We start from the raw sequence: 25,092 nt of genomic DNA on the forward strand, positions 1-25,092 counted from the left end.
CTCAGGGCATGATTTCACATTTGTTAAGTTCAAGCCCCCCACTGGGCTCTGTGCTGACAGCTCAGAGCCTGGAGCCTGCTTCAGATTCTGTGTCTCCTTCTATCTCTGACCTTTCCCTTTCCCTGCTTTCTCTCTCTCTCTCTCCCTCTCCCTCTCCCTCTCCCTCTCCCTCTCCCTCTCCCTCTCCCTCCTGTACTCTGTGAACACTGGGAAAGGAGAATAACAGCACAGACAATCCAAAACTGTTGATAAATTATCTAAAATCCATTTGGCTCTGAAATATATTATGTGAAAATTTTATACAACTTATCTGTTATTTAGGAAGACATGAGATTGCTTTTCCTTAATGTATGCTTACTTGGAGCTCTGTGGGAGAAGGAAGTCTAACGTTACAAATTCCTTGCAAAGATATCCTAGAATGGAAACTAAAAAACTGGCCATGTTTCAATGGTCAGTTTCTTACTATACTCTCCATCACTAGACACAGAGAAACCAAGACCTGCTGTGCACCTATTAGGAGGCAGGTGGCCAGCAGTCTTCCCCTGCAGCAAACACAAGGGCTGAGGGAAATGAAATATTATTACTAACTCCTGAAGGCTCTGATAGCACTGGAGAGTCTACTTCCATCTGTTAATGGTGGAATCAATTCTATCCTTCAACTGGTTTTAATTTGACTAATTTATTGAAAATGGGGATACAATTGGACCAGACACAGTGGATAATTTCCTAATAAGCATGCAGGCCTATTAACCTCTCGGATCTATTAAGCTGGTTGCTTTAAAACAAACAAACAAGCATTAAAAATTTAAAAAATAAATACAGAACAATCAATAGATTGCCCATGTTGCTAATAATTTGAGAGGAAAAAAGTGGGTTAGAATTAGGTATATAAAGTACATCCTCATTTTCATAAAAATGAATGTATAGAAGATGGTTTTTATTTTTTCTTTTATCCTATTTTCCATTACACACAAAATGCATTACTTACATAAAAGTATAAAATTACAATTAAATTCTTCTCTATATCGCCAGTTAGAAGACAGAATGAAAAGTATTCTCTTTATTCTAAACACACACACACACACAAAAGCTCAGTGAAATGCCTAGAAACAGCTCTAGTAGGTAGGTGGAAGGTCCCGTGCGAATGACTAATGGTGACCAGAAGGTGCAGACTGGAGCCCTGTGATGTTTATGGATAAACAAAGACAAGACATTGTAAGAGTCTAAAGTCTGCTCAAGTTAACTCATTGTTTTAAAACAAACACAGTAAAGATCCTAACCTAATTTTTTTTTAGAATTTGGCAAAAATTATCTTAAAGTATAATTATCCCCAAATTTTCTACAATAAAATATACCTTTTATAATAGATATTAAATTTTTCAAAATTTGTCAATTCTTTTTCTGTCTTTCTTTTTTCCTCTCAATTTTCCAGTTGCTTTGACCAAGTGGAGTGGAATTCAGCTGTTGAATTTCCCTATTCTAGCCCTATGAGTTTCGCTGCTGGTGATTCAGGTACTACTGGGGGCTGCTCAGATGAACTTGATCAGACATTAAGAGACTTGTATTATGAGATCTAGAATTTGGCCATGGAGACAGTTGTCAGCACATAACTGATGCAGCGCATAGATCCTGTTTCCAAAGAACATGTGTAAACACAATCTGGATCCTCCTGTCCAAACCAGTGTCCGTGGTCTGACCTAAGGGTTGGTGATATTCCCCCTGGATGTTGTGTTGGATGACTTTGGTGCAGGTCCAGCATCCAATGTTGACAGGCCCTGGGGATCATAAGGTGGGTGCTGGATGGAGCTTCTAGGATGCAACCACTACAGGAATCAGCCTTTGAAATGATGGCCAACAGTAGTTAATTATAAATTAGTATCTTGAGCCAGAGGAAAAGGAAGGTAGCATTGGTTGGTTGGTCACCCTCCTTCCTGAAGGTGCATTATAAAAGCTTTGCCTTTCTTCCAGAGCATCCTCACGGTCAGTAGTGGCCCCAAAGGCACCATGGCTGCTCTAGGCATCACGGTTGCCCTGTTAGTGTGGGTGGCCACCCTAATGCTCATCTCTATTTGGAAGCAGATCTACAACAGCTGGAAACTGCCCCCTGGCCCTTTCCCACTGCCCATTATTGGGAATCTTCTTCAGTTGGACCTCAAGAATGTTCCCAAATCTTTAACTAAGGTAGGAGAAATATTGTTGATATGGGGGAGGAGAATTCATGGATTAGACATAATGTGTGCATTCAATTCATTGTCACACAAGTTGTTATTCAATACAGGCCTGTTATGAATGAACTGACTTAACAGTAGTATCCAAGAGTGATATTTAAAATATTTAGCTAGTGGTACAGCCTGGGCATGGAGCCCTGGAGTGGGCATTGGCCATGGTCACCCCCAGAGGCCTCTGCTTGAGCCAGGTGTTAACTGCTCTGTCACTGGATGTGTTGGTGAGGCCAGTGTGGCTGGGACTGCTGCTGCTGTTCGCTACTGCAAAACAAGGAGAAGCCATGTATTCACACCAGGTACACACTGCAGATGCCAAAGAACAGGGTGAAAAGTGGTGTCAACCAACCTGTATGTTACCTTCACCTACAGTTGTGAACAGTGAATTGAATGAGCTAAAGAATCTAAAAATTGAAAGAGTTGCTAAATCTATTACATGGGTTAATAAGAGAATGCTGTAGAGCACAGAGCAGACCCGTGTAGTGTTTGCAATAAGGGGGGTGTTGACAGTGCTTTGTGCACCATGGAGGATGGACTTGTGGAGGTCAGGACAGTGCTGGCTCAGGGTCTTCCTGCAGCACCCTGGGGGTCCAGGTTAGACTGGGGATAGCAGACAGTGGGGGTGATGGGACAGATGTAGTCAAAGGGGCCGCAAGGGAGGGAGAAGAGTCAGCCCACCATGTTGGCTGTGTCCAGGCACATGTGTCCTGGTGCCTGGGTGTGCTGAAATTTCCATTCCTGCAGAAGAAAGCCTCTATGGGGAGGGTCTTCCCAAACTGGGCTGGACAAAGACTGTCTTTCCCCAGATCCCTCTGTGTTCTTTTGGTCAATAACAACTTTGGGGGTCAGTTTAAATCCTGTCCCACCTTCTCCCTAAGTTCCCAGTGGCCTCACTTGGCTGCTTGCTGGTCTCTGCAGTTGGCAGAGCGGTACGGGCCAGTGTTCACCGTGTACCTGGGCTCCCAGCGCACTGTGGTCCTGCATGGCTATAAGGCAGTGAAGGAAGTCCTGCTTGACTACAAGAATGACTTTTCTGGCAGAGGAGAAATCTTCGCATTTGAGGCACACAAGGACAGAGGTGAGCCCCACTTCTCAGAGCATCCCCATGGTGGGGTACCAGCCAGGTCCTGAAATACCAGTGATGATAGCCACATAGTAAATAGTATAAAATAGAAAGGTAAAGAGACCTGCAGACAATTCAGGTGCTCAGTACATACTTTATTGAAAGCTACCATGATAGACTGGCACTAAAAAAGATAGGACCTCAAGCACCCACACACTGATGAGCAGGGCAGACGTGCTTACCAAGAAATGCCACGGGGGAAAACACCTCTGGCAGTTGAGCGGTGCCTTCCTTCTCCTGTTGTAGCCTCAGTCTAAGAGCTCTTTCCACTCACAGCCTCACTTGCTCCCGGGTGTTGACGCTCCATCCTCCAAGGTCCCTCACCTAAGATGAGGCACTGACACCGCTGAGCATTCTGCTGGTCTGTGGGGCTTAGCTCAGCTGCGGCTCGCATTCTCCAATGAGGAGGCCTCTGATACCCCACCTGGGGTGCTCTAAGACCAAGAAGGGGGCTGAGCGCAGGCCCAGCTCATAAAGAGATTTCCACACGATCCTCTCTTTATAGCCTCACCTCTCTTTCTTCGGCAGCCTATGTCTCTAGAGCCCTGGGTTCCCCATATCTACAACACGCACTGTCACCTCCTGTCGGGGTCTGGGGGCCTGCCTGGTTTTTATCTGAGTGATTCCAATGCTCACCGCCTGTGTCTCCTGGGACATCTGGAGTTCATGGGGGCACCTGCTCACAGTTCCTCCAGCTCACAGCCCTGTGAGCTCCCTGCCCACCCCTGCCCGCCCCCTGACCTTGCTTATTCTTTTCTACTTGCTTACTGTCATGTTAGTGAAATTCTAAAGCATATTAGAAACAAAGGAATGTCCCATCTACCCTACAAAACCCAGCAGGCCCTAGTTTCTCCTGGCTTAACTTTGGTGACAAATCTCTAGAAAACCTATATCCATTTTATGCAGAATTTTCAGATTGAGGTGCTTCCTGTTGTGTGTGCTGTTCTTATGGTGCTGTCCCCTTATTTCTGTATACATTCCCAAGGTCATACCCTGTCACTATCAATGGCATTTGATTTTCTCTGTTGGATGCTGTGGGTTTTACTTCTTTGGGGTTGTCAAAAGTAAAGTTAACTACTCAATCTTTGTCATTAACACAACAGGAGCTTCACTGATCCACAAGAACACGAGTTGTGGGGTCAAGGAGCTCTCTACTAGATCCAGGGAGCCCTTATCTGCCACCCCTGGTCCAAGTCATGGGTCCCTGAATGCAGGCAGGCAGGGGCCACATTCACATTCCATAGGTTGGACTCAAAGAGGGCAGTTCATCCCCTCCTGCTTGGCTCTCCCAAGTCCTATTTTCACATGTCCCATGTAGCCCAGACTCTGTACGTGGGATACATCTTGTTCCCCAGGGATGATAACACAAATTTTAATTATCAGCATAATATTGAGCACAGGGTGCATGTTAATTAAAAAAATTTTTTTCATCAGTAAATGTTTATAAAGCTGTGATGGAGAAGCATTATTGTCTGCATCTCAGCCTGTTTTGGACTCCAAATTCTTGGCTCCTCTGAAATCTCTCTGTCTCTCTGTCTCTGTCTCTGTCTACCTTTTTAAAATAAACTACCTCCCTACCTGTCCCTCCTCAGTCCCCCATGTCACAGACATTGGCAGGAGGGGAGGGCAGGGGGTGTCCACTGGGCACTCCCTCTTCCTACTTTCTCTCCCAGCTTCTTGGGCCGTCAGGACTGGGAGCGCAGCTCATAACTCTGTCTTCTGGCCTACTGAGCACACACACTCGGGTCCCCCCACCTCTCTGCCCTGCATCCTGGGTCAGCAAGTCTGCTGAGGCCACTGCAACAACGTTGCAGCTGCCCTCCCCTTGAGGCGATCAATGGGTCCCACAGACACATGAGAGTGTGGTCATGTGTGACCTGGGTTCCCTCTTGGGCTCTGAGCTGTGTCTCCAGTATCCACCCAGCAACCTCCGCAGTGTCCAGTAGGAATCAGGAGTTCAGCATGCACAGACTTGATCCCAGGACCCCCAAACTCCATCCCCAGCTGATGGAGTGTGTTTTTAACTGAACCCTAACTCTAACCTCTAAGTAGGGCCTTGGGTGCCGTGTACCTTCTGTGCACCCACACCGAGCAGGGGGCCATGCTGTCCTTCCATCCACCTGTCCGTCCCCACCTCATGCTTCCCTGCAGGGTGGAACTGAGGCCCTCAGTGCTGCATTTGGCCTGCCCCGCATCATCTCACTCCTCCCTGTCCCTCTCCGGCCGCCAGACTTCCTTCTAGAACATACCTTGCCTTGGCCTTCTTCAGACCTTTGCTTGCACCTCCCAAGGGAATGTGAGTGAGGTCTTCCCAGATCCAATGGTCAGCAGAGTCTGGGAGCTGAGTGACAGCTCAGGTTTCAGTAAGGACGCTTTCTGTGAGGCCACAAAGCTTCAGGTCACGTATTTGTAGTGTGGAGCTTAAAAGAGAGTGGAAACAGGCCAGCTTCTCAGGAAGTTTGTTAACAGACGGGAAAGGCGGGAGGAGGGTTCCTCTTGCTGTGCAGCTGCGGCTTTGTGTCACGTGGGGAAGACCCCGGGGAAAGTGGAAGAAGGTAAACTGGCGGTAAGAACGGCGCCCAGGGAGAGCGAGCCGCGAGTAGAGCCGGGAAGGCCCCTCGGGAGCTGGGCAGCCCGGGTTCTCGCCCTGCCCCGGGGCATCTGCTGTGACAGGGCGCGACTCCGGCCTGTCCCCTCTTCCCTAGGAATTACTTTCAACAACGGGCCAAGCTGGAAGGACACCCGGCGCCTCTCCCTGAGCATCCTCCGGGACTACGGCATGGGGAAGCGTGCCAACGAGGAGCGGATCCAGAGGGAGGTGCCCCTCCTGCTGGGGGCGCTCAGGGGGACCCAGGGTGCGTGCCCTCCGGCCACTGCGGGGCGGGAGGGGGCGGGAGACGCGACGGGCCGGGTCCTCCGGCCACTGCCCGGGGGGGGGGCGGGGGGGGGACAAGACGGGCCGGGCCCTCCGGCCACTGCCGGGGGGGGGCAGCCCCCCGAAGCTGCTGGCACCGAGCGGGTCGCGTTAGCCCACAGGCACCTTTGGCCGCTCAGGCTCCTCCCTACTCAGGGGGTGCAAGGGCGCCGTCAAGCGTGTTTATCCAGAATAGCTGGAAAGTAAAGGGGCCCCAAGTAGGCTCCCACAAGGCTTTTAGAATTATGGCAGCGTCCAGGGCCGCTTCTCCCAGGCGCTGGCAAGCGTGAGCGGCCGGGGGTGGGGGGGAGGGGGGGTGGAGGGACCCCAACAGCTCACGCGTCTTCCAGGCCAGCCCTTCGACCCCACCTTTCTCCTGGGCTACGCCCCCTGCAACGTCATCTCCGACATCCTCTTCCGCAAGCGCTTTGACTACACGGACCAGACGGGTCTGAGGATACAGAAGCTGTTCAACGAGAACTTCTACCTGCTCAGCACCACCTGGCTCCAGGTGAGGCCCCACCTCCGTAGTCTGCATCTGCCCTCTCGGCCCGCTGAGGTTGGCAAATAACAAGGTGGGGGTGGGGGATGGGCAGGGGCCCGGGGCTCGATGGCCTGCATGCTGCTTCTGGAGACCTCCACAGGGCCCCGTGTTCCCCCTTGCTGACCACGGGACACTTACTGTTTTACCCTTAAAACAGGACCCCACTAACACGTGACTTTGCACACCTGTCGTCGTGGTGCCAAAGAATTACTGTGAGCCAAAACGTTCTAAATAATACAACCCAACGACCATCAATTCAAGTTGGAAAAGCTATTAGCCCAGTACACAAAACCATGTTGCATCTGCAAGAAAGCATAGTAAGATAATCCTCTCTCTCTCTCTCTCTCTCTCTCTCTCTAGTTTTATAACATTTTTCCGAACTATCTGCGCTACCTACCTGGAAACCACAGAAAAGTAATAAAAAATGTGTATGAAATAAAAGGCTACACTTCAGCAAGAGTGAAGGAACACCAGGAGTCCCTGGACCCCAACTGCCCCCGCGACTTCACCGACCGCCTGCTCCTGAAGATGCAGAAGGTACCACAGACACTTGCACGTGAGGACATGCTTCCGCTCCTCATTAGGAGTTGCGACTGCTGGGTGGCTGGGGCGACGCTGTTGCAACCCAGACTGCTCACACTGGCACATCTGGTGCTTCTGGCTCTATACCACTCTGGCTTCATATGACCACCACACCTGCTCCCATGAGTGTGGAGACAGCAAACCATAGAAGGTCCGCAGTGCTGGCCAGCAAGATGGCTTTCTTGGGGTTGGTGCGTGCGCCCTTCTTGTGGATTCCCTCCAGGCTGTACTTCTTAACCATTTCTGACTTCGATGGGTGTGTCTCATTTGGCTTGAAGCCCTCCACAATCCTCCTCAGCACATAAACCCCAAATTGTACATGAGTTCAAGAGTTTCCAGGACTACCCAGCATTACCTACTTGACAGCCCCCAGGACCCCCATCCAGATGTGACACTTCTCCTTCCTTTGACACCTCTTGTGGCTCTAGAGCAGCATGTGAATTCCATACCTGATTTCCCTGGAAGCTCGTCTATCACTGGGGCCCCTCACTGCCCTACCCAGGTGTCTGCCTCCTGGGAATCAATGGTGCTGACTGTGGTCTTGGAGAAGGTCAAGGGCAGCCTCTGAGACTCTTGGGTTGTTAGCGGAGGCCCCACAGTTCAGCCCTGGGCTGCGGGAGGTCACGGCTCAGCACCAGGGAAAGCCTTACTCCTCGGACAGCCCTCAGTCCTGTATAAGGAGCACATGTTCGGCAAGAGGCACAGTCCTGCTGATGGCCAGTTTTGTGGGACTCTTGGATTCCCTGACTATGCCATGGAGACAGTCATGTTTCCATGGGATAGCCTTATGAACACTTGCCCCCTTCCTTGTGGGGCAGGCAGGCTTGTTGGGTTCTTTTCTGCTGCGGAAGGCAAGGGTCTCTTCTCGTCCACCTGAAAACACTCTCTTCTGGAAATCCCTGTCTGTCTCTGATCTCTGCAGGAAAAATACAGTGCAGAGCCTTGGTGCACCTTGGACAACATTGCTGCCACTGTAGCTGACCTGTTCTTTGCGGGTACAGAGACCACCAGCACCACTCTGAGATACGGGCTCCTGATCCTCATGAAATACCCAGAAATTGAAGGTATGCCAGGTAGTGGGCAAAGACTCCGGCGCCGTGCCACCGGCACACCTGGACTGTCAGGCTGGAGCACTTAGGCTTTAGCCTTCTGCCTGCAGAATCGAAACTGGCATTGCTTGTTAGCCACCATGGGAGTGGGGCTGGAATCACTGGCATGAATACAGTGGACGTTTTCTTGTATATGACGGAGACCTGACACTCTTGAGCATCAGTCCTTCCACATCCCACTGACACACACCTGATTTCAGACAAGAAGAACCAACACCAGCATGGAAAATGCAATGCCATCTGCATCCCAGTCCATAATATAACCTATTTATGACAGTGAAAACAATGTCTACCCTGCCCATGATCAAGACCTGGCCTCCCAGGCAGAGGAGAGAGGGAGAGGCAGGATGGGGCCAAGGTCTCTATGGCATAGTTCGCCCAACTGGAAGAATGGGGACCAGAAGAAGGGATCCCCAAGGAGAAGCATTCCAAGATTGCCTGCTATCCTGGAACCCATTTGTTCTTTCCCAGGGGCCCCTCCTGCACCGGGGCTAGGTGGGACTTAGAATGCCTTTGAGGAGGAGAAAGCTGGTGCCACACATGCAGAGGGCCATGCCCCAGAAGTATCTGCCCTTGGCATGGGCCAAGTAGAGGCGCTGAGAGGGCATTGATATGTTAACAGGGTGATGAGTGCTGACCCACCAGGAAAGAGGAAAGAAAGGGTGCTGCTGCCTGGGGTGAGGGTGTCCTCATGGCTAGTGGCTAGGCCTAGTGTCCCCTCTTCCCCTGGGCTCTGCTCCAGAGGGCTCCTCAGCATCCCAAGGCATGCTTGCTTCTGCTTCCAATAAGCCAGGCATGGGTATAATCGCTTAAATACACTGCATACTTAAGGGTAGGTATCATAGGATATGAAGTATTTCCCCCAGAGGTGTGGAATGTGGCTTGTCCAGGATCAGATTTGGTCCATCTGACTCCAAAGCCATTGCTTTTTCTGTCTCACAGAAGGGCGAGGGGCAAAGCAACCAGAAGTCGCTAGAGGGAAGTCTCTCACAAATCTGACAGAACCTATGACTTGTATCAGGGAGACTATAGACTGAAAAAGTGTCTTACATGATTAATTATGAGTAATTTCCAATATAGAGAAAAAGAAAATAAATATGGCTGACACCATCCTCTATTGAAAAATGTAACATGTATTAACATTTTGCAGTACCTGCTTCAGGGCTCTTGGAAAGAACAGGTTGCAGAGCCAGCCAAAGTCCCTCCTTAGGCCGCCCTGCTGCCCGCCCCGAGACGTGGCAGTGTCCTAGGACTGCTGTGTGTGATCTCCGCTTGACTTCATGCATTTAATGCTTGTTAAATATCAGCATACAATCCATATTGTGTGTTTTACATCTTTACCTGGGAACCATATGGCACATAATTTTGTGATTCACTCAATATGTTGTAAAGGCCCATAGGAAATCTCAAGCTCAGAGAGGTCCAGCCTAACTAAAGGTTGCTGTTACCTCCACCAGAAAGAGAGGGACACCCAGGCCCTACTTTATAGTTCTTCATGAAGAAGGCCATGCAGATGTGTTTCCATTCTGCCTTTCACATCCATACTTCCTGAAACATGCCATAAACCAGCCTGGGGTAATAAATAATTAATGCAGAGATTTCACTCCAACTTGAATGTTTACTTTTATTTTTAGAAAGAGAGCATGAGTAGGGGAGAGGGACAAAGAGAGAGAGAAAGAGAGAGAGAGAGAAAGAGAATCTTAAGCAGGCTTCACACTCAGCCTAGAGCATTGCTCGGAGCTCAATCTCATGACCCTGGGATCACGACCTGAGCTGAAATCAAGAGTTGGGTGCTCAACTGACTGAGCCACCAACTCCCCATCCTCCAACCAGAAGTTTCTAAGACCCTTCTGTTATTCTCTACTCCTGGCGTAATGGCAAGAACTGGATTAGCTATATTCAGCTAGAGGCTAACACGTGCAAGAAGCTTAAACAGACACAGAACTTGGCTGTCTTCAGCGCTTGTGGTACCCAAGACACCCTGAAACACTGCTGAAAGTGCTCCATAAGTATCTGCTGGGTGGACGGGTGGATGGGTGCTGAGCCAGCCTGGAGTCGATCTTTTACATCTATACTATTCATATTGTGGCAGAGAAACTCCATGAAGAAATTGACAGGGTGATTGGGCCAAGCCGAATCCCTGCCATCAAGGACAGGCTAGAGATGCCCTACATGGATGCTGTGGTGCATGAGATTCAGCGATTTATCGATCTCTTGCCCTCCAACCTGCCCCATGAAGCAACCCGGGACACAGTGTTCAGAGGATATGTCATCCCCAAGGTCAGATGTGGGTCTGGTGTGCACACCCTGAGCACCACAACCCTGCTAGCCCATCAGCCAGCTTCTAAAAGGCAGGATACATTGGCAGATGTGGCTGAATGGTGGAGGCCGGCCAGCGTTCCCACCCTGCAGAGTGCTGCTTCCCCAGCAGTCCTCACATGGACCTGGTGACCAAGAAGTGGAGAAAATCTGGAAAGGAGACCCTTGGGACAGTGCCGGGGGCTTATGGTATTTCCCAACCCCAGAAACCAACAGTAGTAACATGTAGCCCTGAGCTCCCCCTCTGAGGAGATTACAGCTCTTGGCACCATTTAGACGTAACCCCTGACTGCCTCCCATGTAGTCCTTAAGCAAATGACTTCCCCAACTGGAGGTCCCAGTAGAAAGCCCATGTTCTGTTAACTTGATGGACTGACACAGGCATTTGCTCCTTCTAGGGTACAGTTGTGATCCCAACGCTGGACTCCCTCTTATTTGACAACCAAGAATTCCCTGATCCAGAGAAGTTTAATCCAGAGCACTTCCTGAATGAAAGTGGAAAGTTCAAATATAGTGACTATTTCAAGGCATTTTCTGCAGGTAAGAAGAGTGCAGATGTAGCCCCTTCCCTGAGGAGCTGTCCCTGGTTTGTGCTCTCTGCCATGGCCATGGACCTGCACCGGGGCCTGGCTTCTGTTCACAACATGTCCCAGATGTGTTCCTCCCTGTTCACACAGCTTAAATGACATCTTCTTACCAGAGGTCCTGGAAATGAGATGATTTATTATTTCTGCAAAGCAGATAACTTCATTCATTTAGTACTGAAACTCTTCGGTATTTAATAGGACTTAGTGAAAATCTTTCAAAACTCTAGTACCTAATTCTGCATAATTTTATACAAGGGTAAATAAGCAAAGTCTAATGTTTGCTTTCCTAGACTCATCATCAGACCATCTAGTCCTCTCTTGGGCCCTTGATCTCCTTCTCCAGGGCCTTTCTTCAGGGGTTGGTGGGAGGGAAGATCATATAACCAACTCAGTAACACCCAGTGTTAAGAGCGTTTGGCTTCCAGCTGTGGCCCCATTTATTTCCTGTAGGATGTCAGGGTGAGCACTGAGCAGAGATCACTCTCCCAACCTAACATATGTTTATGCTCTTGAGTCCTGGTGATGGAAGCCATATGAAGGCTGGTCTCTGAATATGTCTATCATGGATATTGTTATACTGAAATGTGTTATGTGCTTCCTTTCAACAGGCACAGAGGGGTCAGTTCTGCTTTAGGGTGACAGCTTGTCCACAAATCCCCCCCACGTGGCCCCCTCTGCTGCCTTGCCTGTAACAGTCCTGCTGTTTTTTGAAGCCACCTCAGAGCCTCAGCAGCACCATTGTCTCTTACAGGAAAGCGGGTGTGTGTTGGAGAAGGCCTGGCCCGCATGGAATTGTTCCTGTTCTTGTCTGCCATTTTGCAGCACTTTAACCTGAAGTCTCTCGTTGACCCCAAGGATATTGACCTCAGTCCCAGCTTAATTGGGTTTGCCAAAATCCCACCCCGTTACAAACTCTGTGTCATTCCCCGTTCAGATGTGTGAGGCACACGTGACCTGAAGACCCCTGTCTTAGGCTCTTTGATGCAAGCCTGGAGTCTTCCTGCTCCCCCATATCCCCTCAGGTGCCTCCAGGAAGACCCTACCTGTATGGTCTCATCAAGAGCCGTCAGAGCTTCCTGGGGAATAAATTGGGGGCTAGAGATGCCTCTTTCCAGAGTCACATTCATCAGACAGAATTTGACAGCAAAAAAAAAAGGTTGTGTACAACTAATTAAACAAATTGAAACAATCTCTATGACCTAGTTAAATCTATATTCAAGCCCCTGGAAACAAGGGTGAGTGAGATCACTGTAGTTTAAACACTTTTTCCGGGAAAGCAGAGCTACCCAGTCACCAAGGTTCACAAAAAGATTCCTTTTTAGAATGAATAGAACAAATGCTATTGTGTTGTTTGAAAAAGGAAAGTAGTATACCTTTGGAGTTTGTTAACCACATCAAAAATATATACCCTAGCATCTGTCCTTTGGACATGAAATTGTCCCTTTGGACTCATTTGTCAGCATCCTTCTGGGCTATATTTTAAGATTAAAATATGTCTGAAAAGTCAACATAGACATCTGTTATTATCTCTTAACACTAAAGTGTGACTTTATACCTGGAAGAAAAAACTCTAGGCACATGGGGACCCTGTGTGGAATGAGGCAGAAATGAGGAAATTATTAATCAGTTCAGTGAACTAAACAATGTTGGTAAACAGAAGAGGAATTTGGAACAAGAGAGTTTCCCCCACCCCACTGGCACACACCAAAGCCCCCTGTGTGCTCAGCCTTCATGCCCTGACCACCCGTCTGTGGGTGTGCTGGAAGCCCCTCTACTCAACAGGGTGTAAGGGCTGCACAGGTTAGGTGTGCAGAGCCTTTGGGACACCATGTGGCACACAAAAGTCCTGCCTAAGTGTTCCTTAATAAAACAAGTAATGTTTCAAAGCCAGCAGTGTAGCATCCTTCAATCTCTCTCTGGTAACCCTCCTGGCCTGCCTCTCGTAAGGGTCCTGTGACTGTGGGGAATAAGTTTAAGAATTCTCTGAGTTTGCACCAATGGGTTAATAACGCTTAGGGAGGAAAGCCAACACAGGGAAAAAGTACCCAGCTTAGAACAAAGCATAGAGTGGAAGGCCACTTCCATAGTACGAAAGTGTCTGAGAACAGGTAGGGCCAGAAGGCTGCCACAGCAGGGCGAAAGCACCCAGAATTCATCATTAGGTAAAACGAAGCATAGCGTGGAAAACCACTACAGGGAGAAAGCACTTGGAGCTAATTAGCAAGAAAAATGCCTTGTTGACACTGAGGTAACATGTTCTATCTGTCTTAACCCCTAGAAAAGTTAAGATAAAAAGACATGGTGCCTGGTGCCTGCAGTAAATGTCTATCTGCTCGGAGCTGGGATTTTGATTGTCTTGACCCAAACCCCTAGCACTGCATACCTTTGTAAAAGATTTATTCGATCTGAAGAGAAACCAGAGTAGCACTGCATATCTTTGAAACCCCCTGTATTTCACACGCGTGAGCTAATGATGACTGTTTTATTGTCTCTTTCTGCACGTCCATCACGTATGCAAGCCTTCTGATCCTAATAAATACGGAGAAAGGACACTTACTCAGAGCTCTTGTCTGCTCCCGGACGTTAGCTTCTCGAGTATTCAATTCTACATCTGCTCTCTTGATGGACAAGAGAGAAGTCCAGACTCAAAGTCTGGGACATGTGACAATACTGGGCCCACACAGATAACCCAAGGTAATCTCCCTGTCTCAGGGTTCTTAAACACACGTTCAAAGTCCCTTCACCGCATAGGTAGCCCAACCACTGATTCTGGGATTAGGATGTGCATGCCATCTTATCCCCCATGAGGCACTAGCAAAACCCAACATTGACAAATCGGCAAATCATAAACTGAGGAGGACCAGCTGCCCCATTCTGAAAGGTTCCTGTCATTTTCATGACCACACCTACATGGTGAGTGATACTGCTTCCAGTAGAAAACTATAAGAAAACATCTTTTAATTTGCTTTAGGGATTTAAATTTTACAAAGTGCCCTATGAAAATTATATGTAAAACAACTTGACAATAAACTATTTAAAAATTTTTTAAAAAGAAAAAAAGAAAATTCTGAAGTACTCGAAAGTAATGAAAAAAAAGTTGGAATGGAGAGTGGGGGCCTTTTTAGTGTAAATGTTTAATGGATCCGGACAGCAGCATTTGGTTATTAGCTTGGTTATAAATAGGAGGTAATACCACCTTGATAATTAGTCTGAGCTTGAGAAACTCTCCACTGATCTGAACCACATTTAGCAAAATGGAGACAGAGAGGGTGGGGTGGCTGCGGGAGGGGAGGAATGTCTTGATCTGTTCTGTCTGGTGTAACAAAGTACCATAGACTGGGGTTTATCACCAACTGAAATACACTTCCCACAGTCTGGAGGCTAGAAGTCCAAGTTCATGATGCCAGCATGCTTCTGGGTTGCAGGTGGATGACTTTTTGCTGTCCTCACGTGGTAGAAAAAGAGCTAGCTAGCTCACTGGCCCCATTCCTGTGGCTCCATCTCCATGGCCTGATCGCCTCCCAAAGGCCCCACATCCTAAGACCATCACATTGGAATTAGGGTTGCAACATAGGAATTCTGGGGAACATAGACATCCAGTCTATTGCTTTCCATTCCTGGCTTCCCCAAATTCATATCCTCCCACATATGGAATACACTCATTCCATCCCAACAGCTTCAAAGTCTTACTGCTTGCAGTCAGCCCTTAAGTCTAAAATCCAGTGTCCCCTAAATATCCACTAAATCAGATGGGGGTGAAACTGGAGGCATGGTTCCTCCTCAGGCAAAACCCTCTCCAGCTGTTCCCGGTGACACCAGATGAGTTACGTGCTTCCAGAATATAGTGGTGGCGCAGGCACACGGCAGACATTCCAGTGTGGAGAGATGGAACCAGGAGGGGCGGTGGGTGCAGTGGGTCCCAAGTATGTCCAAAGCCCAGCCGGACAAACTGCACGATCTCAACGCCTGAGGAGAACCCTCTCTGGCTTGAAGCTCTTCCCCTGCGCCCAGTGGGGTGCAGGTCCTGCTCCTGAACCTCTGCTGGGCAGGGGTCACACCCTGGGGCTCTGCCAGGCACTCTACCCCAAGGGCTTTGGGCGGAGGGCATCTGGCCTGTGAAAACAAGGCAACTGTCCTCCTTTGAAACTGAAGACGTGGTTCTGGCAGTTTTGGGTGGACTTTGGGGTCATGCTTCCCTTGCCTTGACATTCTGTGCACTTCACAGCTGAAGAGCTCTCATACCTCAGCCTGTAAATTCCAGTCCAACAGCTTCCCAACCCTCCTTCCCATCCCCTCCTCCCTCACCTGGCTTCCACCCTGTGAACCTCCGAACCAAAGCACTATTTGGCCACACCCTTAGTACTCTCTTCTGAACATGCTGTCTCTCCTTTTTAATTTTTTTTTTTTTTTTTGGCACTAAGGATAGGCTAAGAATTTCCCACAGATTTAGTTTCTAGTTACCTTTTGCTTAACAATCCCATCTTCAAGTCACTCCTTTGTCCTTGCATTTTCCTATGAGCAGGCCGGAAGGACCAGTCTGCTCCACCAGCACTTTGTTTAGAGACCTACGCAGCTACATATCCAGTTTCTCTCGAGTTCAGCCTTCCACAAAAGGATGCAACTCAGACACAATTTAGCCAGTTCTTTTCCAGCTTGCTACAAGGATCACCTTTTCTGCATTGTCCAATGAGGTGCTCCTCCTTTCTGTCTGGAACCTTATCAGAGCAATCTTTATAGTCCAGGCTTCTGACAACATTTTGTACATGACTACCTTTTTAAATTTACTTTTCAATTTACATCCAAGTTAGTATGCATATACTGCAATAATGATTTCAGGAGTAGAATAATGATTCCGGGATTCATCCCCTACATATAACACCCAGTGCTCATCCCAACACGTGTCCTCCTTAGTGCCCCTTGCCCATCTAGCCCGTCCCCCCCAAACCCCTCCAACAACCCTCAGTTTGTTCTCTGTATTTAAGAGTCTCTTAGGTTTTGTCTCCTTCCTTGTTTTTATATTATTTTTGCTTTTCCTTATGTTCATCTGTTTTGCATATTAAATTCCACATGAGTGAAGTCATATGATATTTGTCTTTCCTGACTAATTCTGCTTAACAAAATACCCTCTAGTTCCATCTACATTGTTGCAAATGGCAAGATTTCATTCTTTTTGATTCTATTTGAGTACAATATACTCCATTGTATATATATACCATATCTTTTTTTATCCATTCATCTGTCAATGGACATTTGGGCTCTTTCCATACTTTAGCTATTGTTGATAGTATTGCTATAAACAATGGGGTGCATGTGCCCCTTTGAAACTGCATACTTGCATCCTTTGGATAAATACCTAGTAGTGCAATTGCTGGATTGTAAAGTAGTTCTATTTTTAATTTTTTGAGGAACCTCCGTACTGTTTTCCTGAGTGGCTGCACCAGTTTGCATTCCCACCAGCAGTGCAAAAGGGTTACTCTTTCTCTGGATCCTTGTCAGAATCTGTCATTGCCTGGGTTGTTAATTTTAGCCATCCTGACAGGTGTGCGGTATCTCATTGTGGTTTTGATTTGTATTTCCCTGATGATGAGTGATGTGGAGCATTTTTTTCATGTTTATTAGTCTTCTGGATGTCTTCTTTAGAAAAGTGATTGGTGACCCCAGAGGGTCCTGATGGGAGTTGGTCACAGAAGACCCCCACATCAGAGGTGGGCCCACCAGGCAATTGTGGCCTAAGGACCTGTTGGGGTCACCTGACTCTGGGCCCTCATGCAATCCCCAACTTGTCTGCCAACCTACTGAATGTGAATTTTCTGCTGACACTTTCCCAAGGGAAGGGCCTATGGACTTTTCATGCCTAGTTTCATGAAACACATTTTCCTTAGGGACTGTGATCTGAAGTGAGGCTAACTGGCTGGCATTGTGCTGTCCACCCTGTTCTGTTGTAAATGGGCACACCAGGCATTCCTGTGGGCAGACATGCTTCTCTTTGATTGGGGTCAGTTATGGCCGAGTGTGATTTCTCTGGAGTCCACACTCAGGGATCTACTCCCCTGCTCCAGAGTAGAGCCTCTCCACTCTGCTGATGAAAGACTTTGGCTTGCACCTTCAGGGTCTTTTGTCCTTGGGAAGCAATAACCCCTCTTCCAAAAGCACTTCAGGAAGTTCTCTCCCAGTGCATTCCACAGATCACTGCCCCTTGCTATGCTCGGGGCCGGCTCCCTCCTCCCCAGGAGCGCACAGCTTGGCAGAAAGTCACGCGCTTTCAAAACCCCTGAGTTTCAGGGGCGCCTGGGTGGCTTAGTCGGTTAAGCGTCCTACTTTCGCTTAGGTCATGATCTCACCGTTCGTGGGTTCGAGCCCCGCGTCGGGCTCTGTGCTGGCTGCCAGCTCAGAGCCTGGAGCCTGTTTCCGAGCCTGTTTCCGAGCCTGTTTCCGAGCCTGTGTCTCCCTCTCTCTCTGACCCTCCCCTGCTCACGCTGTCTCTCTCTCTCTCCTAGAAATAAATAAAAAAAATTAAAAAACAAAAAACAAAAAACAAAAACAAAAAAACCCCTCCGAGTTTCAGCTCCAAAGGCTGTTTGCAGACAAGAACCGGCGCTCTCTGTATTTCTTGTTCCCCAGCCCGTCGTCCAGAGAGGCCTCCCTCTTGTGCTAACTTGACGCTGCACTTTCACAGCCCTCTCTCTTTTGTTCCCTTTGTCTCTGCACAGAAGGGGCTCCCTCTCCTCCCTGGCTACACCGTTTTATCTCCCCAAATTCACACGCACGCCCCTCGGTCCGGCCAGGCTGTCTCAGTCCGACTGTGGAGATCACTGTGCCATTCCGCAGGTCAGTTTCCTGGGTGCTGTATGTAACCTGACCTCAATACAGCTGTGTTTCAGAGGAGGGAAGTGCTGGTCCCCCTGCTCCTCCGTCATCTTAACTCCTCCAAGATGTAATTCTTATTTCTGTTCTGCTGTAGGTAAGATGTTTTTCCCCCCGATCTTCTTTCAGGATTTTTTCTTTGTTTTTGATTTTCTGTAGTTTGAATATGGTATGATTAGGTGTAGTGCTTTTGACATTTATTTAATGCTTGGTGTTTTCTGAGATTTCTGTTTGGTGTCTGACATTAATTTGGGGGAGATTCTCAGTTGTTATTGTTTTGATGTTTCTCCTTCTGGTCTTCTCATTACATGTATATTACATCTTTTGTAGTCATCCTACAGAATTAGATACTCTGATACTTTTTTTTCAGTCTTTTCTCTTTGCTTTTTGTTTCTGATTATTCTATTGATATATTTTCTAGCTCATAGATTCTTTCTTCAGCTGTGTTCAGTCTACTAATGAGTCCGTCAAAGGCCTCTTCATTTCTGTTATAGTGATGTGTGTACATAGCATTTCTTTGTTGGTTCTTTCTAGGGTTTCCACCTCTTTGTTTACATTGCCCACCCATTTTGCATGCTGTCTACTTTATCCCTTAGCACCCTTAGCATATTAATTATAGTTGTTTTACATTTTTTTATAGTTTATTTATTTTTGAGACAGAGAGAGACAGAGCATGACCCCATTGGTGGTTTAATTTCCAGACATCCTGGTTCAGGACTCCCATCTGAAGGAAGCTCTCCACAGCTGAAGCAGAACTGCTGGGCACTCAAGCCCCTGGGTGAGCCAAGACAAGAATCCGGCTACTTTGGTGGTGGGGGCTGGAGCAGTGTGAGAACCTGGTTCAGGAGGGAACTCCCTCAGGGTCTCTGGGGCAGAGAGACAGATGCCCTCCATAGCTCCTTGGGTACTGGAAGATAAAAAGGCAAGGTCTGGGCAGGGTGAGGACCATTCCTGTGGCCTGAGGCTGGGCAAGAGAGCATAAGCCCGAGTGCAAGCCAGAAGCGCCTGGGGCTTTATGTCCATGCTGGGCCCTTCCACACCAAGGAACTCTGGATACCCCCTGGGGCAGTGTTCTGGGGTTTTAACAGTTCCCTGTCACTGGGCAGAGGAAGATCTGGGATGGAGCTCCTGGAACCCCACCGGGGAGCAGGCTGGATGGGCTTCAGCTCCTCCTCTGATCCAGGGATGTGCCCATGACAAAACAGCTCTGCTGCCTGCTCCTGGGTCTCTGCCAGCTTGCCCAGTCCTCAAACCAGGAGCCCCGGCGGTGCCCCCTGAGTGGCCAGGAAGCCCTTCTCCTGCTGGCCCAGGTCCCTAGTGCAGGCGTGCAGAGCCAGGCTGCGCCGGGGACATAGTCAGGACTACAAAGGCAGTGGCTGCCTGTCAGCGGACTCAGTGAGCCCTCCTGTGCCTCCTCAGAGTCACTGTTCATCAGTGTCATGTGTGAGAGAAAAAAGGAGACGCGCTCAAAGTCACCCGCAGCAAGCTGGGGAAACAGATAGTAAGTGTCCAGCAACTTAAATTCCTGGGTTCAGGACAACTTACTAACATAGCAGCATGTTAATGCAAGTGAGAGCGGGTTAGGAAACCATCACAAACCACACCGTTTTAACAAAAGGAGGTACATTCATGATTCTCCCCACCCCTCTGATTCCCTCCCATCCTCGAAACTGGGTGCCCGAATTCCCTCTGCGTCCCCCAGGGCCTCTGTCCCATTCTGCTGGGACCTCCTGAGGCAGGAGCCATGCTATGCTGGGCCTGGGGTGCTGCTCCCACAGCTCCGGGGTGGGGGTGGGGGCTCTCCCACACCTGCTGGGCTTGCCTCACCTGTCCACCACACACCAGCTGATGATGTCAGCTGAGGTTTTGCAGACTCTCTCAAAGTCCATTAACTTTGATTTATGAAGTCTACTTTTATTTACAGAGTGCGCAAACACGAATATTGATTTATGAAGTCTACTTTTATTTACAGAGTGCACAAACACGAATATTGATTCATGGATTCTACTTTTATTTACAGAGTGCGCAAACACGAATATTGATTTATGGAGTCTACTTTTATTTACAGAGTGCGCGCTGGTCAGGACAGAGGAAGCTCCCACCACTGCCTTTGAGAGAGCAGTTTGTTTCATGTGCCCAGGCCCCAGACACAGAAAGATGGAACTCTGTAAATTTCCACGTGAAGTCTCTAAGTCATGCTGATGATTTTTTAAGTGGGAAAGAAGATCAAAAGCAGCAAATTTGTGTTGTGGGATGAAAAATAAATTTATTCCAAAAAAGATGTATTTGAGTTACTTTACAGGGCAATGAATATGGTAACATCACCCAAACTAAAGTGGGGGAAGAGAAGAACTGAGGGCAGACTGGACCACCCTGTGACCTCCACACAGCACTGAGGGCCTGCTGGGTGAGACACTTCTCCTGTGGCCGGAATCCCCAACAAGTCCCACCTGAGGGCAGCAGGGAAGGCCACTACACAGTTTCCTCTGTGTGATCCCAGTGTGTTTCACCTGCATGGGGAGGCAAGGAGGGAAGTACACCACTCTCTCCTCTCTCAGACCTTCTGACCAGTGTCCACATAAGCGGTGGTCAGTGGGTTTCAAAATCTGTCTTTCGCAGGTGCCTGAGGGCAGTGATGCCCTCTTGCTGCTGCCAACTTCACCATCGAGGGCAGCCTCCTGCATCTGCACTGACCCAGCAAAGAGAGCAGGGCCCAGGTTTCCTGGAAAACATACTTGGTTCTGCTTCTTGGGATGATGGAATAGGCCTGAGGCTAATGGTCCAGTCTACTTAGCACACGGGCATCCATCCTTCGTTAGCTCTGCAGCTGCCTCACTTTAAATCCATGCTCCCAAATTTGCTAATGGTGCAGCCCTGAGCAAGCTACTCATTCACTCTCTGCCTCTGTTAGACATCTGTGAATGGACAATAGTAGGTGCCTGCCAGAATTATTGTGTGATCAAACGAGAGAATTGAAGAAAATTCTTAACACAGTCCACAAAGCCAACATGGAGATTCCTGGGAGCCACACTCTGTTTTGTGCCCTGAAGATCTCCCTTTTGGTTAGAATAGTGTTTGGCACAGAGTAGGCATCTGATAAATACTTGTTGAATAAATTATTAGTATTCACATTTTCATCGGGTTTAAGCAGGCACCTGCTTCAGCTGAAGTCAGAGCACCTACAGAAAGCCCAGCTTGGAGAAACTCTAATTGCTGGTGCCGCACATTAAGGAACTGCCATAAGATTTCCCATCACACAAAGTTGCTTTTGATGAACCAGTACAAGGTTGAAGAGCACCTTTCAAGGACAGAACCTTGGATTCCTACTATGTGTGAGGGCCCCTGAGTGTGTTCTGACACTGTGAGGTCCAAGGTCCCATGTGCACCACACCATTCATATAGAGACATTCTATTATTCTGAAAGCATTTCAGATACCATCATCACTTGAACTCCAGAGGTGGACAGCTTTTCAGTAAAAAGAGGGGGGCTTCAGGACACCCCCTGATGTTATCCCATAACACATGCTATCTGATGGGAGCCAGTTCCTGCCAATCCAGACTCAGCATCATTTGTTGTCTGTGCGTGTTGGTGGTCAACAGCAGGGGCTGAGCTGCTGGAGGAGACCAGAGCCAGCCCCTGATGCACAACCAAAGGGCAGGCAGGAGCTGAGTCCTGTGGTTTCCTCACAAGATGCAGGAGCAGCTCTGTTGACAGCATATTAAAGAAAATAATCAATCATCTAGCTATGAAAAAAATCCAGAAAGGGGTGCTTGGGTGGCTTCTGGGTGGGTTAGACGTCCAACTCTTTGATTTTGGCCTAGGTCATGATCTCAAGATTCATGAGTTCCAGCCCAGTGTCAGGCTATGCGCTCACAGCCCTGAGCCTACTTGGGATTCTCTGTTTCCCTCTTGTTCTGCCCTTCCTGTGCTCTCTCTCTCAAAGTAAATACACATTTAAAAAATCCAGAAAGCTATTCCAACAAATCTGTGCTAAGCAATACAGCAAACACAGAAGCTATTAAAAAATTAGATATATCTGATTGCATTAAAGTTTCAAATTTTTGTAGGATAAATTTCACTGCAAGCATAAAGAAACAACACTGGGAAGGTTGCACATATACACTCACATGGTAGGCAAATATTTAATCTCCTTACATGCAAAGAACACATACAGTCTGGGAAAAAAAGACTAGAGAAAGATGGACAAAGAAAATGAACAGATGGGGTGCCTGGGTGGCTTAGTCGGTTAAGCGTCCGACTTTCGCTTGGGTCATGATCTCGCGGTTCGTGGGTTTGAGCCCCGTGTCGGGCTCTGTGCTGACAGCTCAGAGCCTGGAGCCTATTTCAGAGTCTGTGTCTCCCTCTCTCTCTGACCCTCCCCTGCTCACGCTGTCTCTCTCTCTCTCCTTCCTAGAAATAAATAAAAATATTAAAAAAAAAAGAAAATGAACAGGTAATCAATAAGTAGGAAATTTCAAATAATTATATTTTAAAGATATATAAACCCTATGAACAAACTATCTCACTTTGGGAGCATGTCCTGTGGAAATAGAAACAACGCATGCCTACTCGAGTGGGCACATAGAACTTGCCAATAGAAACAAGCAGATGGAGACAATGTAGAAATTGAAGACCCATTGAGGCAGGAATGTGGGGAAGCAGGGAGTACATGCAGGGCAGAGAGATTATTCTTGTTTTGGGATTCACAGAAATAGAAATAAGAGAATATTAAAATATATGTGAAATAATCTTCAAGACAGTGTTCTTTATTGTGGGCAAAAAGCAAAAAAAAATCTGGAAACAACACAAACGTACCTTCTGAGGAACGATTTATGGAGTGTGTTGTATGTCAGTGCTTGATGCAAAAATGAGCAAATCTTTTAGAATCTCTAAAAAAAAGAAAGGTGGGGCGCCTGGGTGGCTTAGTCAGTTAAGCGTCCAACTTTGGCTCAGGTCATGATCTCATGGTTTGTGGGTTTGAGCCCTGCATCGGGCTCTGTGCTGACAGCTCAGAGACTGGAGCCTGTTTCAGATTCTGTGTCTCCTTCTCTCTCTGACCCTCCCCTGCTCACACTTGCTCCCCTTCTCTCTCTCTCTCTCAGAAATAAAATAAAAGATTTTAAAAAATTTAAAACGAAGAAAGAGTTTTTTATTCCTGGAGCTCAAGTGAAGATGGCTGCCAGGGCAACATGGTCTTCACAGAGAGGGTGCAGGAAAGAACATTGGGTCCAGGGTTGTATAGATTGTTTACATAAAATGTTATGAGTCATCAGACAAAGGACATTTCAGAAAGTTGCAGACCTCATCTTCAGCCTCTAGTGTGTGTAGTGTGTGAGTGTGCCTGGCTGTAGGACTTTAATTTTATGGGCACAAGGGAGGTTTCTCTCTTTTGCTTATTTTTCTATTTGGAATGTTTCTTTTTGGTTATATTTTAAACAAAGCAGATATACAAAGTGTGCTGGGCAGAAATAGACCCACACTTGCAGTTTTTGCAGTCATTTTTAAAATTTATTCTTTATTTTTTATTTTATTTTTTAAATAGTTTATTGTCAAGTTGGTTTCCATATAACACCCAGTCCTCATCCCCACAAGTGCCCCCCTCCATGCCCATCACCCCCTTCCCTTCCCCCCCACCCCATCTGCCCTCAGTTGTTTTCAGCATTCAAGAGTCTCTCATGGTTTGCCTCCTTCCTTCTCCCCCACTATTTTCCCCCTTCTTCTCCCCCACAGTCCTCCGTTAAGTTCCTCCTAACCCTCCTATACATGCAAACATATGGTATATGTCTTGCAGAGTCATTTTGACCTTGGTTAAGGTTCAAGTATAACTTCCCTCGGAGCCCAGGAGCAGGGCCCACAGACATTAAAAGTTGAAAATTTCCTTTATTTTACCATGGAATATTATGCAGCATTTAAAAGGAATGACCAGAATTGGGGTGCCAAGGTAGCTCAATTGGTTGAACATCTGACTGTTGATTTCAGCTCAGGTCATGATCCCAGGGTTATGGGATCAAGCCCCACATCAGGCCCCACACTGAGCATGGAGCTGCTTGGGATTCTCTCTCTCCTCTCTCTCTCTTGCCTCTCTCCCCTGCTCATGCATTCTTTCTCTCTCTCTCTCTCTGTCTCAAAAAAAAAAAAAAAAAAAAGAGAATGACCAGAATCTACATCTATTGATCTCAAGGAGCATGCCCAAGAAATATTTGATGAGGAAATAAAAACAAGTAGGTGAGTGGCATAGCAGGGCCCTATTTTGTATAGTCCAGTGGCACTGGCTCCCCCGCCCCACCTCTGTGTGTTCTATATGTGCAGCCAACAAGTGCAATGTGTGTCTGGCTGCTGACCCTGAGGACCCTGCAGGGATGAGTCTGGAGAGGTAGTAACTTTCTTCACATACCTTTGCGTTGTTCCCCCATTTAAAATGAGGATTTAGCTTGAAAAAACAAACAAACAAACTTTAATTTGCAATGCCATAAAATGAATAAATGACAATTCTTTCTCACGTAAAACATTGCCTTAACTATCCTGACATGAAATCTGGGACAAGCTGATATATACTTGGGGGATATGTCCAGTAAGTAAATGTGTTTATTGTTTTAGGTAGATAAAGATGTTATTGCCTTTTTTGAAAACTGACTACATTATAAAGATCTTGAAAAATCAATAAGGTAAATATCCTATTAGAAAAATGGGCAAATAGAGAGGGGGCAAGATGGCGGAGAAGTAAGGAGCTCCGTACTTGCACTCGCGCCCATACATCACACAGAAAAGATCTGAAGACATTGGAAACCTTACAAAACCTGAGAGATTGGGAGAAAAAAGACGCAGAA

The 25,092-nt window shown here is 47.6% G+C and overlaps 1 protein-coding gene across 2 annotated transcripts; it reads left to right on the top strand.

Moving 5' to 3' along the window:
• The first annotated feature begins 1,990 nt into the window (after positions 1–1,990).
• LOC120245389 (cytochrome P450 2E1) lies at positions 1,991–20,514 on the top strand. Of its 2 annotated transcripts, XM_039252440.1 has the most exons (10): positions 1,991–2,181; positions 3,141–3,300; positions 6,051–6,200; positions 6,610–6,770; positions 7,164–7,340; positions 8,308–8,449; positions 10,587–10,774; positions 11,212–11,353; positions 18,966–19,042; positions 20,333–20,514. In XM_039252440.1, exons 1-9 carry the CDS (start codon positions 2,005–2,007, stop codon positions 19,010–19,012), a joined length of 1,344 nt encoding a protein of 447 aa, XP_039108371.1. In that variant the 5' UTR covers positions 1,991–2,004; the 3' UTR covers positions 19,013–19,042; positions 20,333–20,514. The 2 variants fall into 2 exon arrangements, with proteins under 2 accessions (XP_039108371.1, XP_039108370.1); XM_039252439.1 differs by lacking the exons at positions 18,966–19,042; positions 20,333–20,514 and adding an exon at positions 12,152–13,286.
• The last annotated feature ends 4,578 nt before the right edge of the window (positions 20,515–25,092 follow it).

This window comes from Hyaena hyaena, unplaced genomic scaffold (assembly GCF_003009895.1).
Source record: "Hyaena hyaena isolate Hyena2069 unplaced genomic scaffold, ASM300989v1 scaffold_409, whole genome shotgun sequence".
Taxonomy (NCBI): Eukaryota; Metazoa; Chordata; class Mammalia; order Carnivora; family Hyaenidae; genus Hyaena; species Hyaena hyaena.

Coding starts and splice junctions, on each gene's coding strand:
- LOC120245389 (XM_039252439.1), top strand. CDS start 2,005: ATGGCTGCTCTAGGCATCACGGTTGCCCTGTTAGTGTGGGTGGCCACC. Junction 6,201..6,609: donor GGCGCTCAGGGGGACCCAGG/GTGCGTGCCCTC, acceptor CGCGTCTTCCAG/GCCAGCCCTTCGACCCCACC. Junction 7,341..8,307: donor TGCTCCTGAAGATGCAGAAG/GTACCACAGACA, acceptor TGATCTCTGCAG/GAAAAATACAGTGCAGAGCC.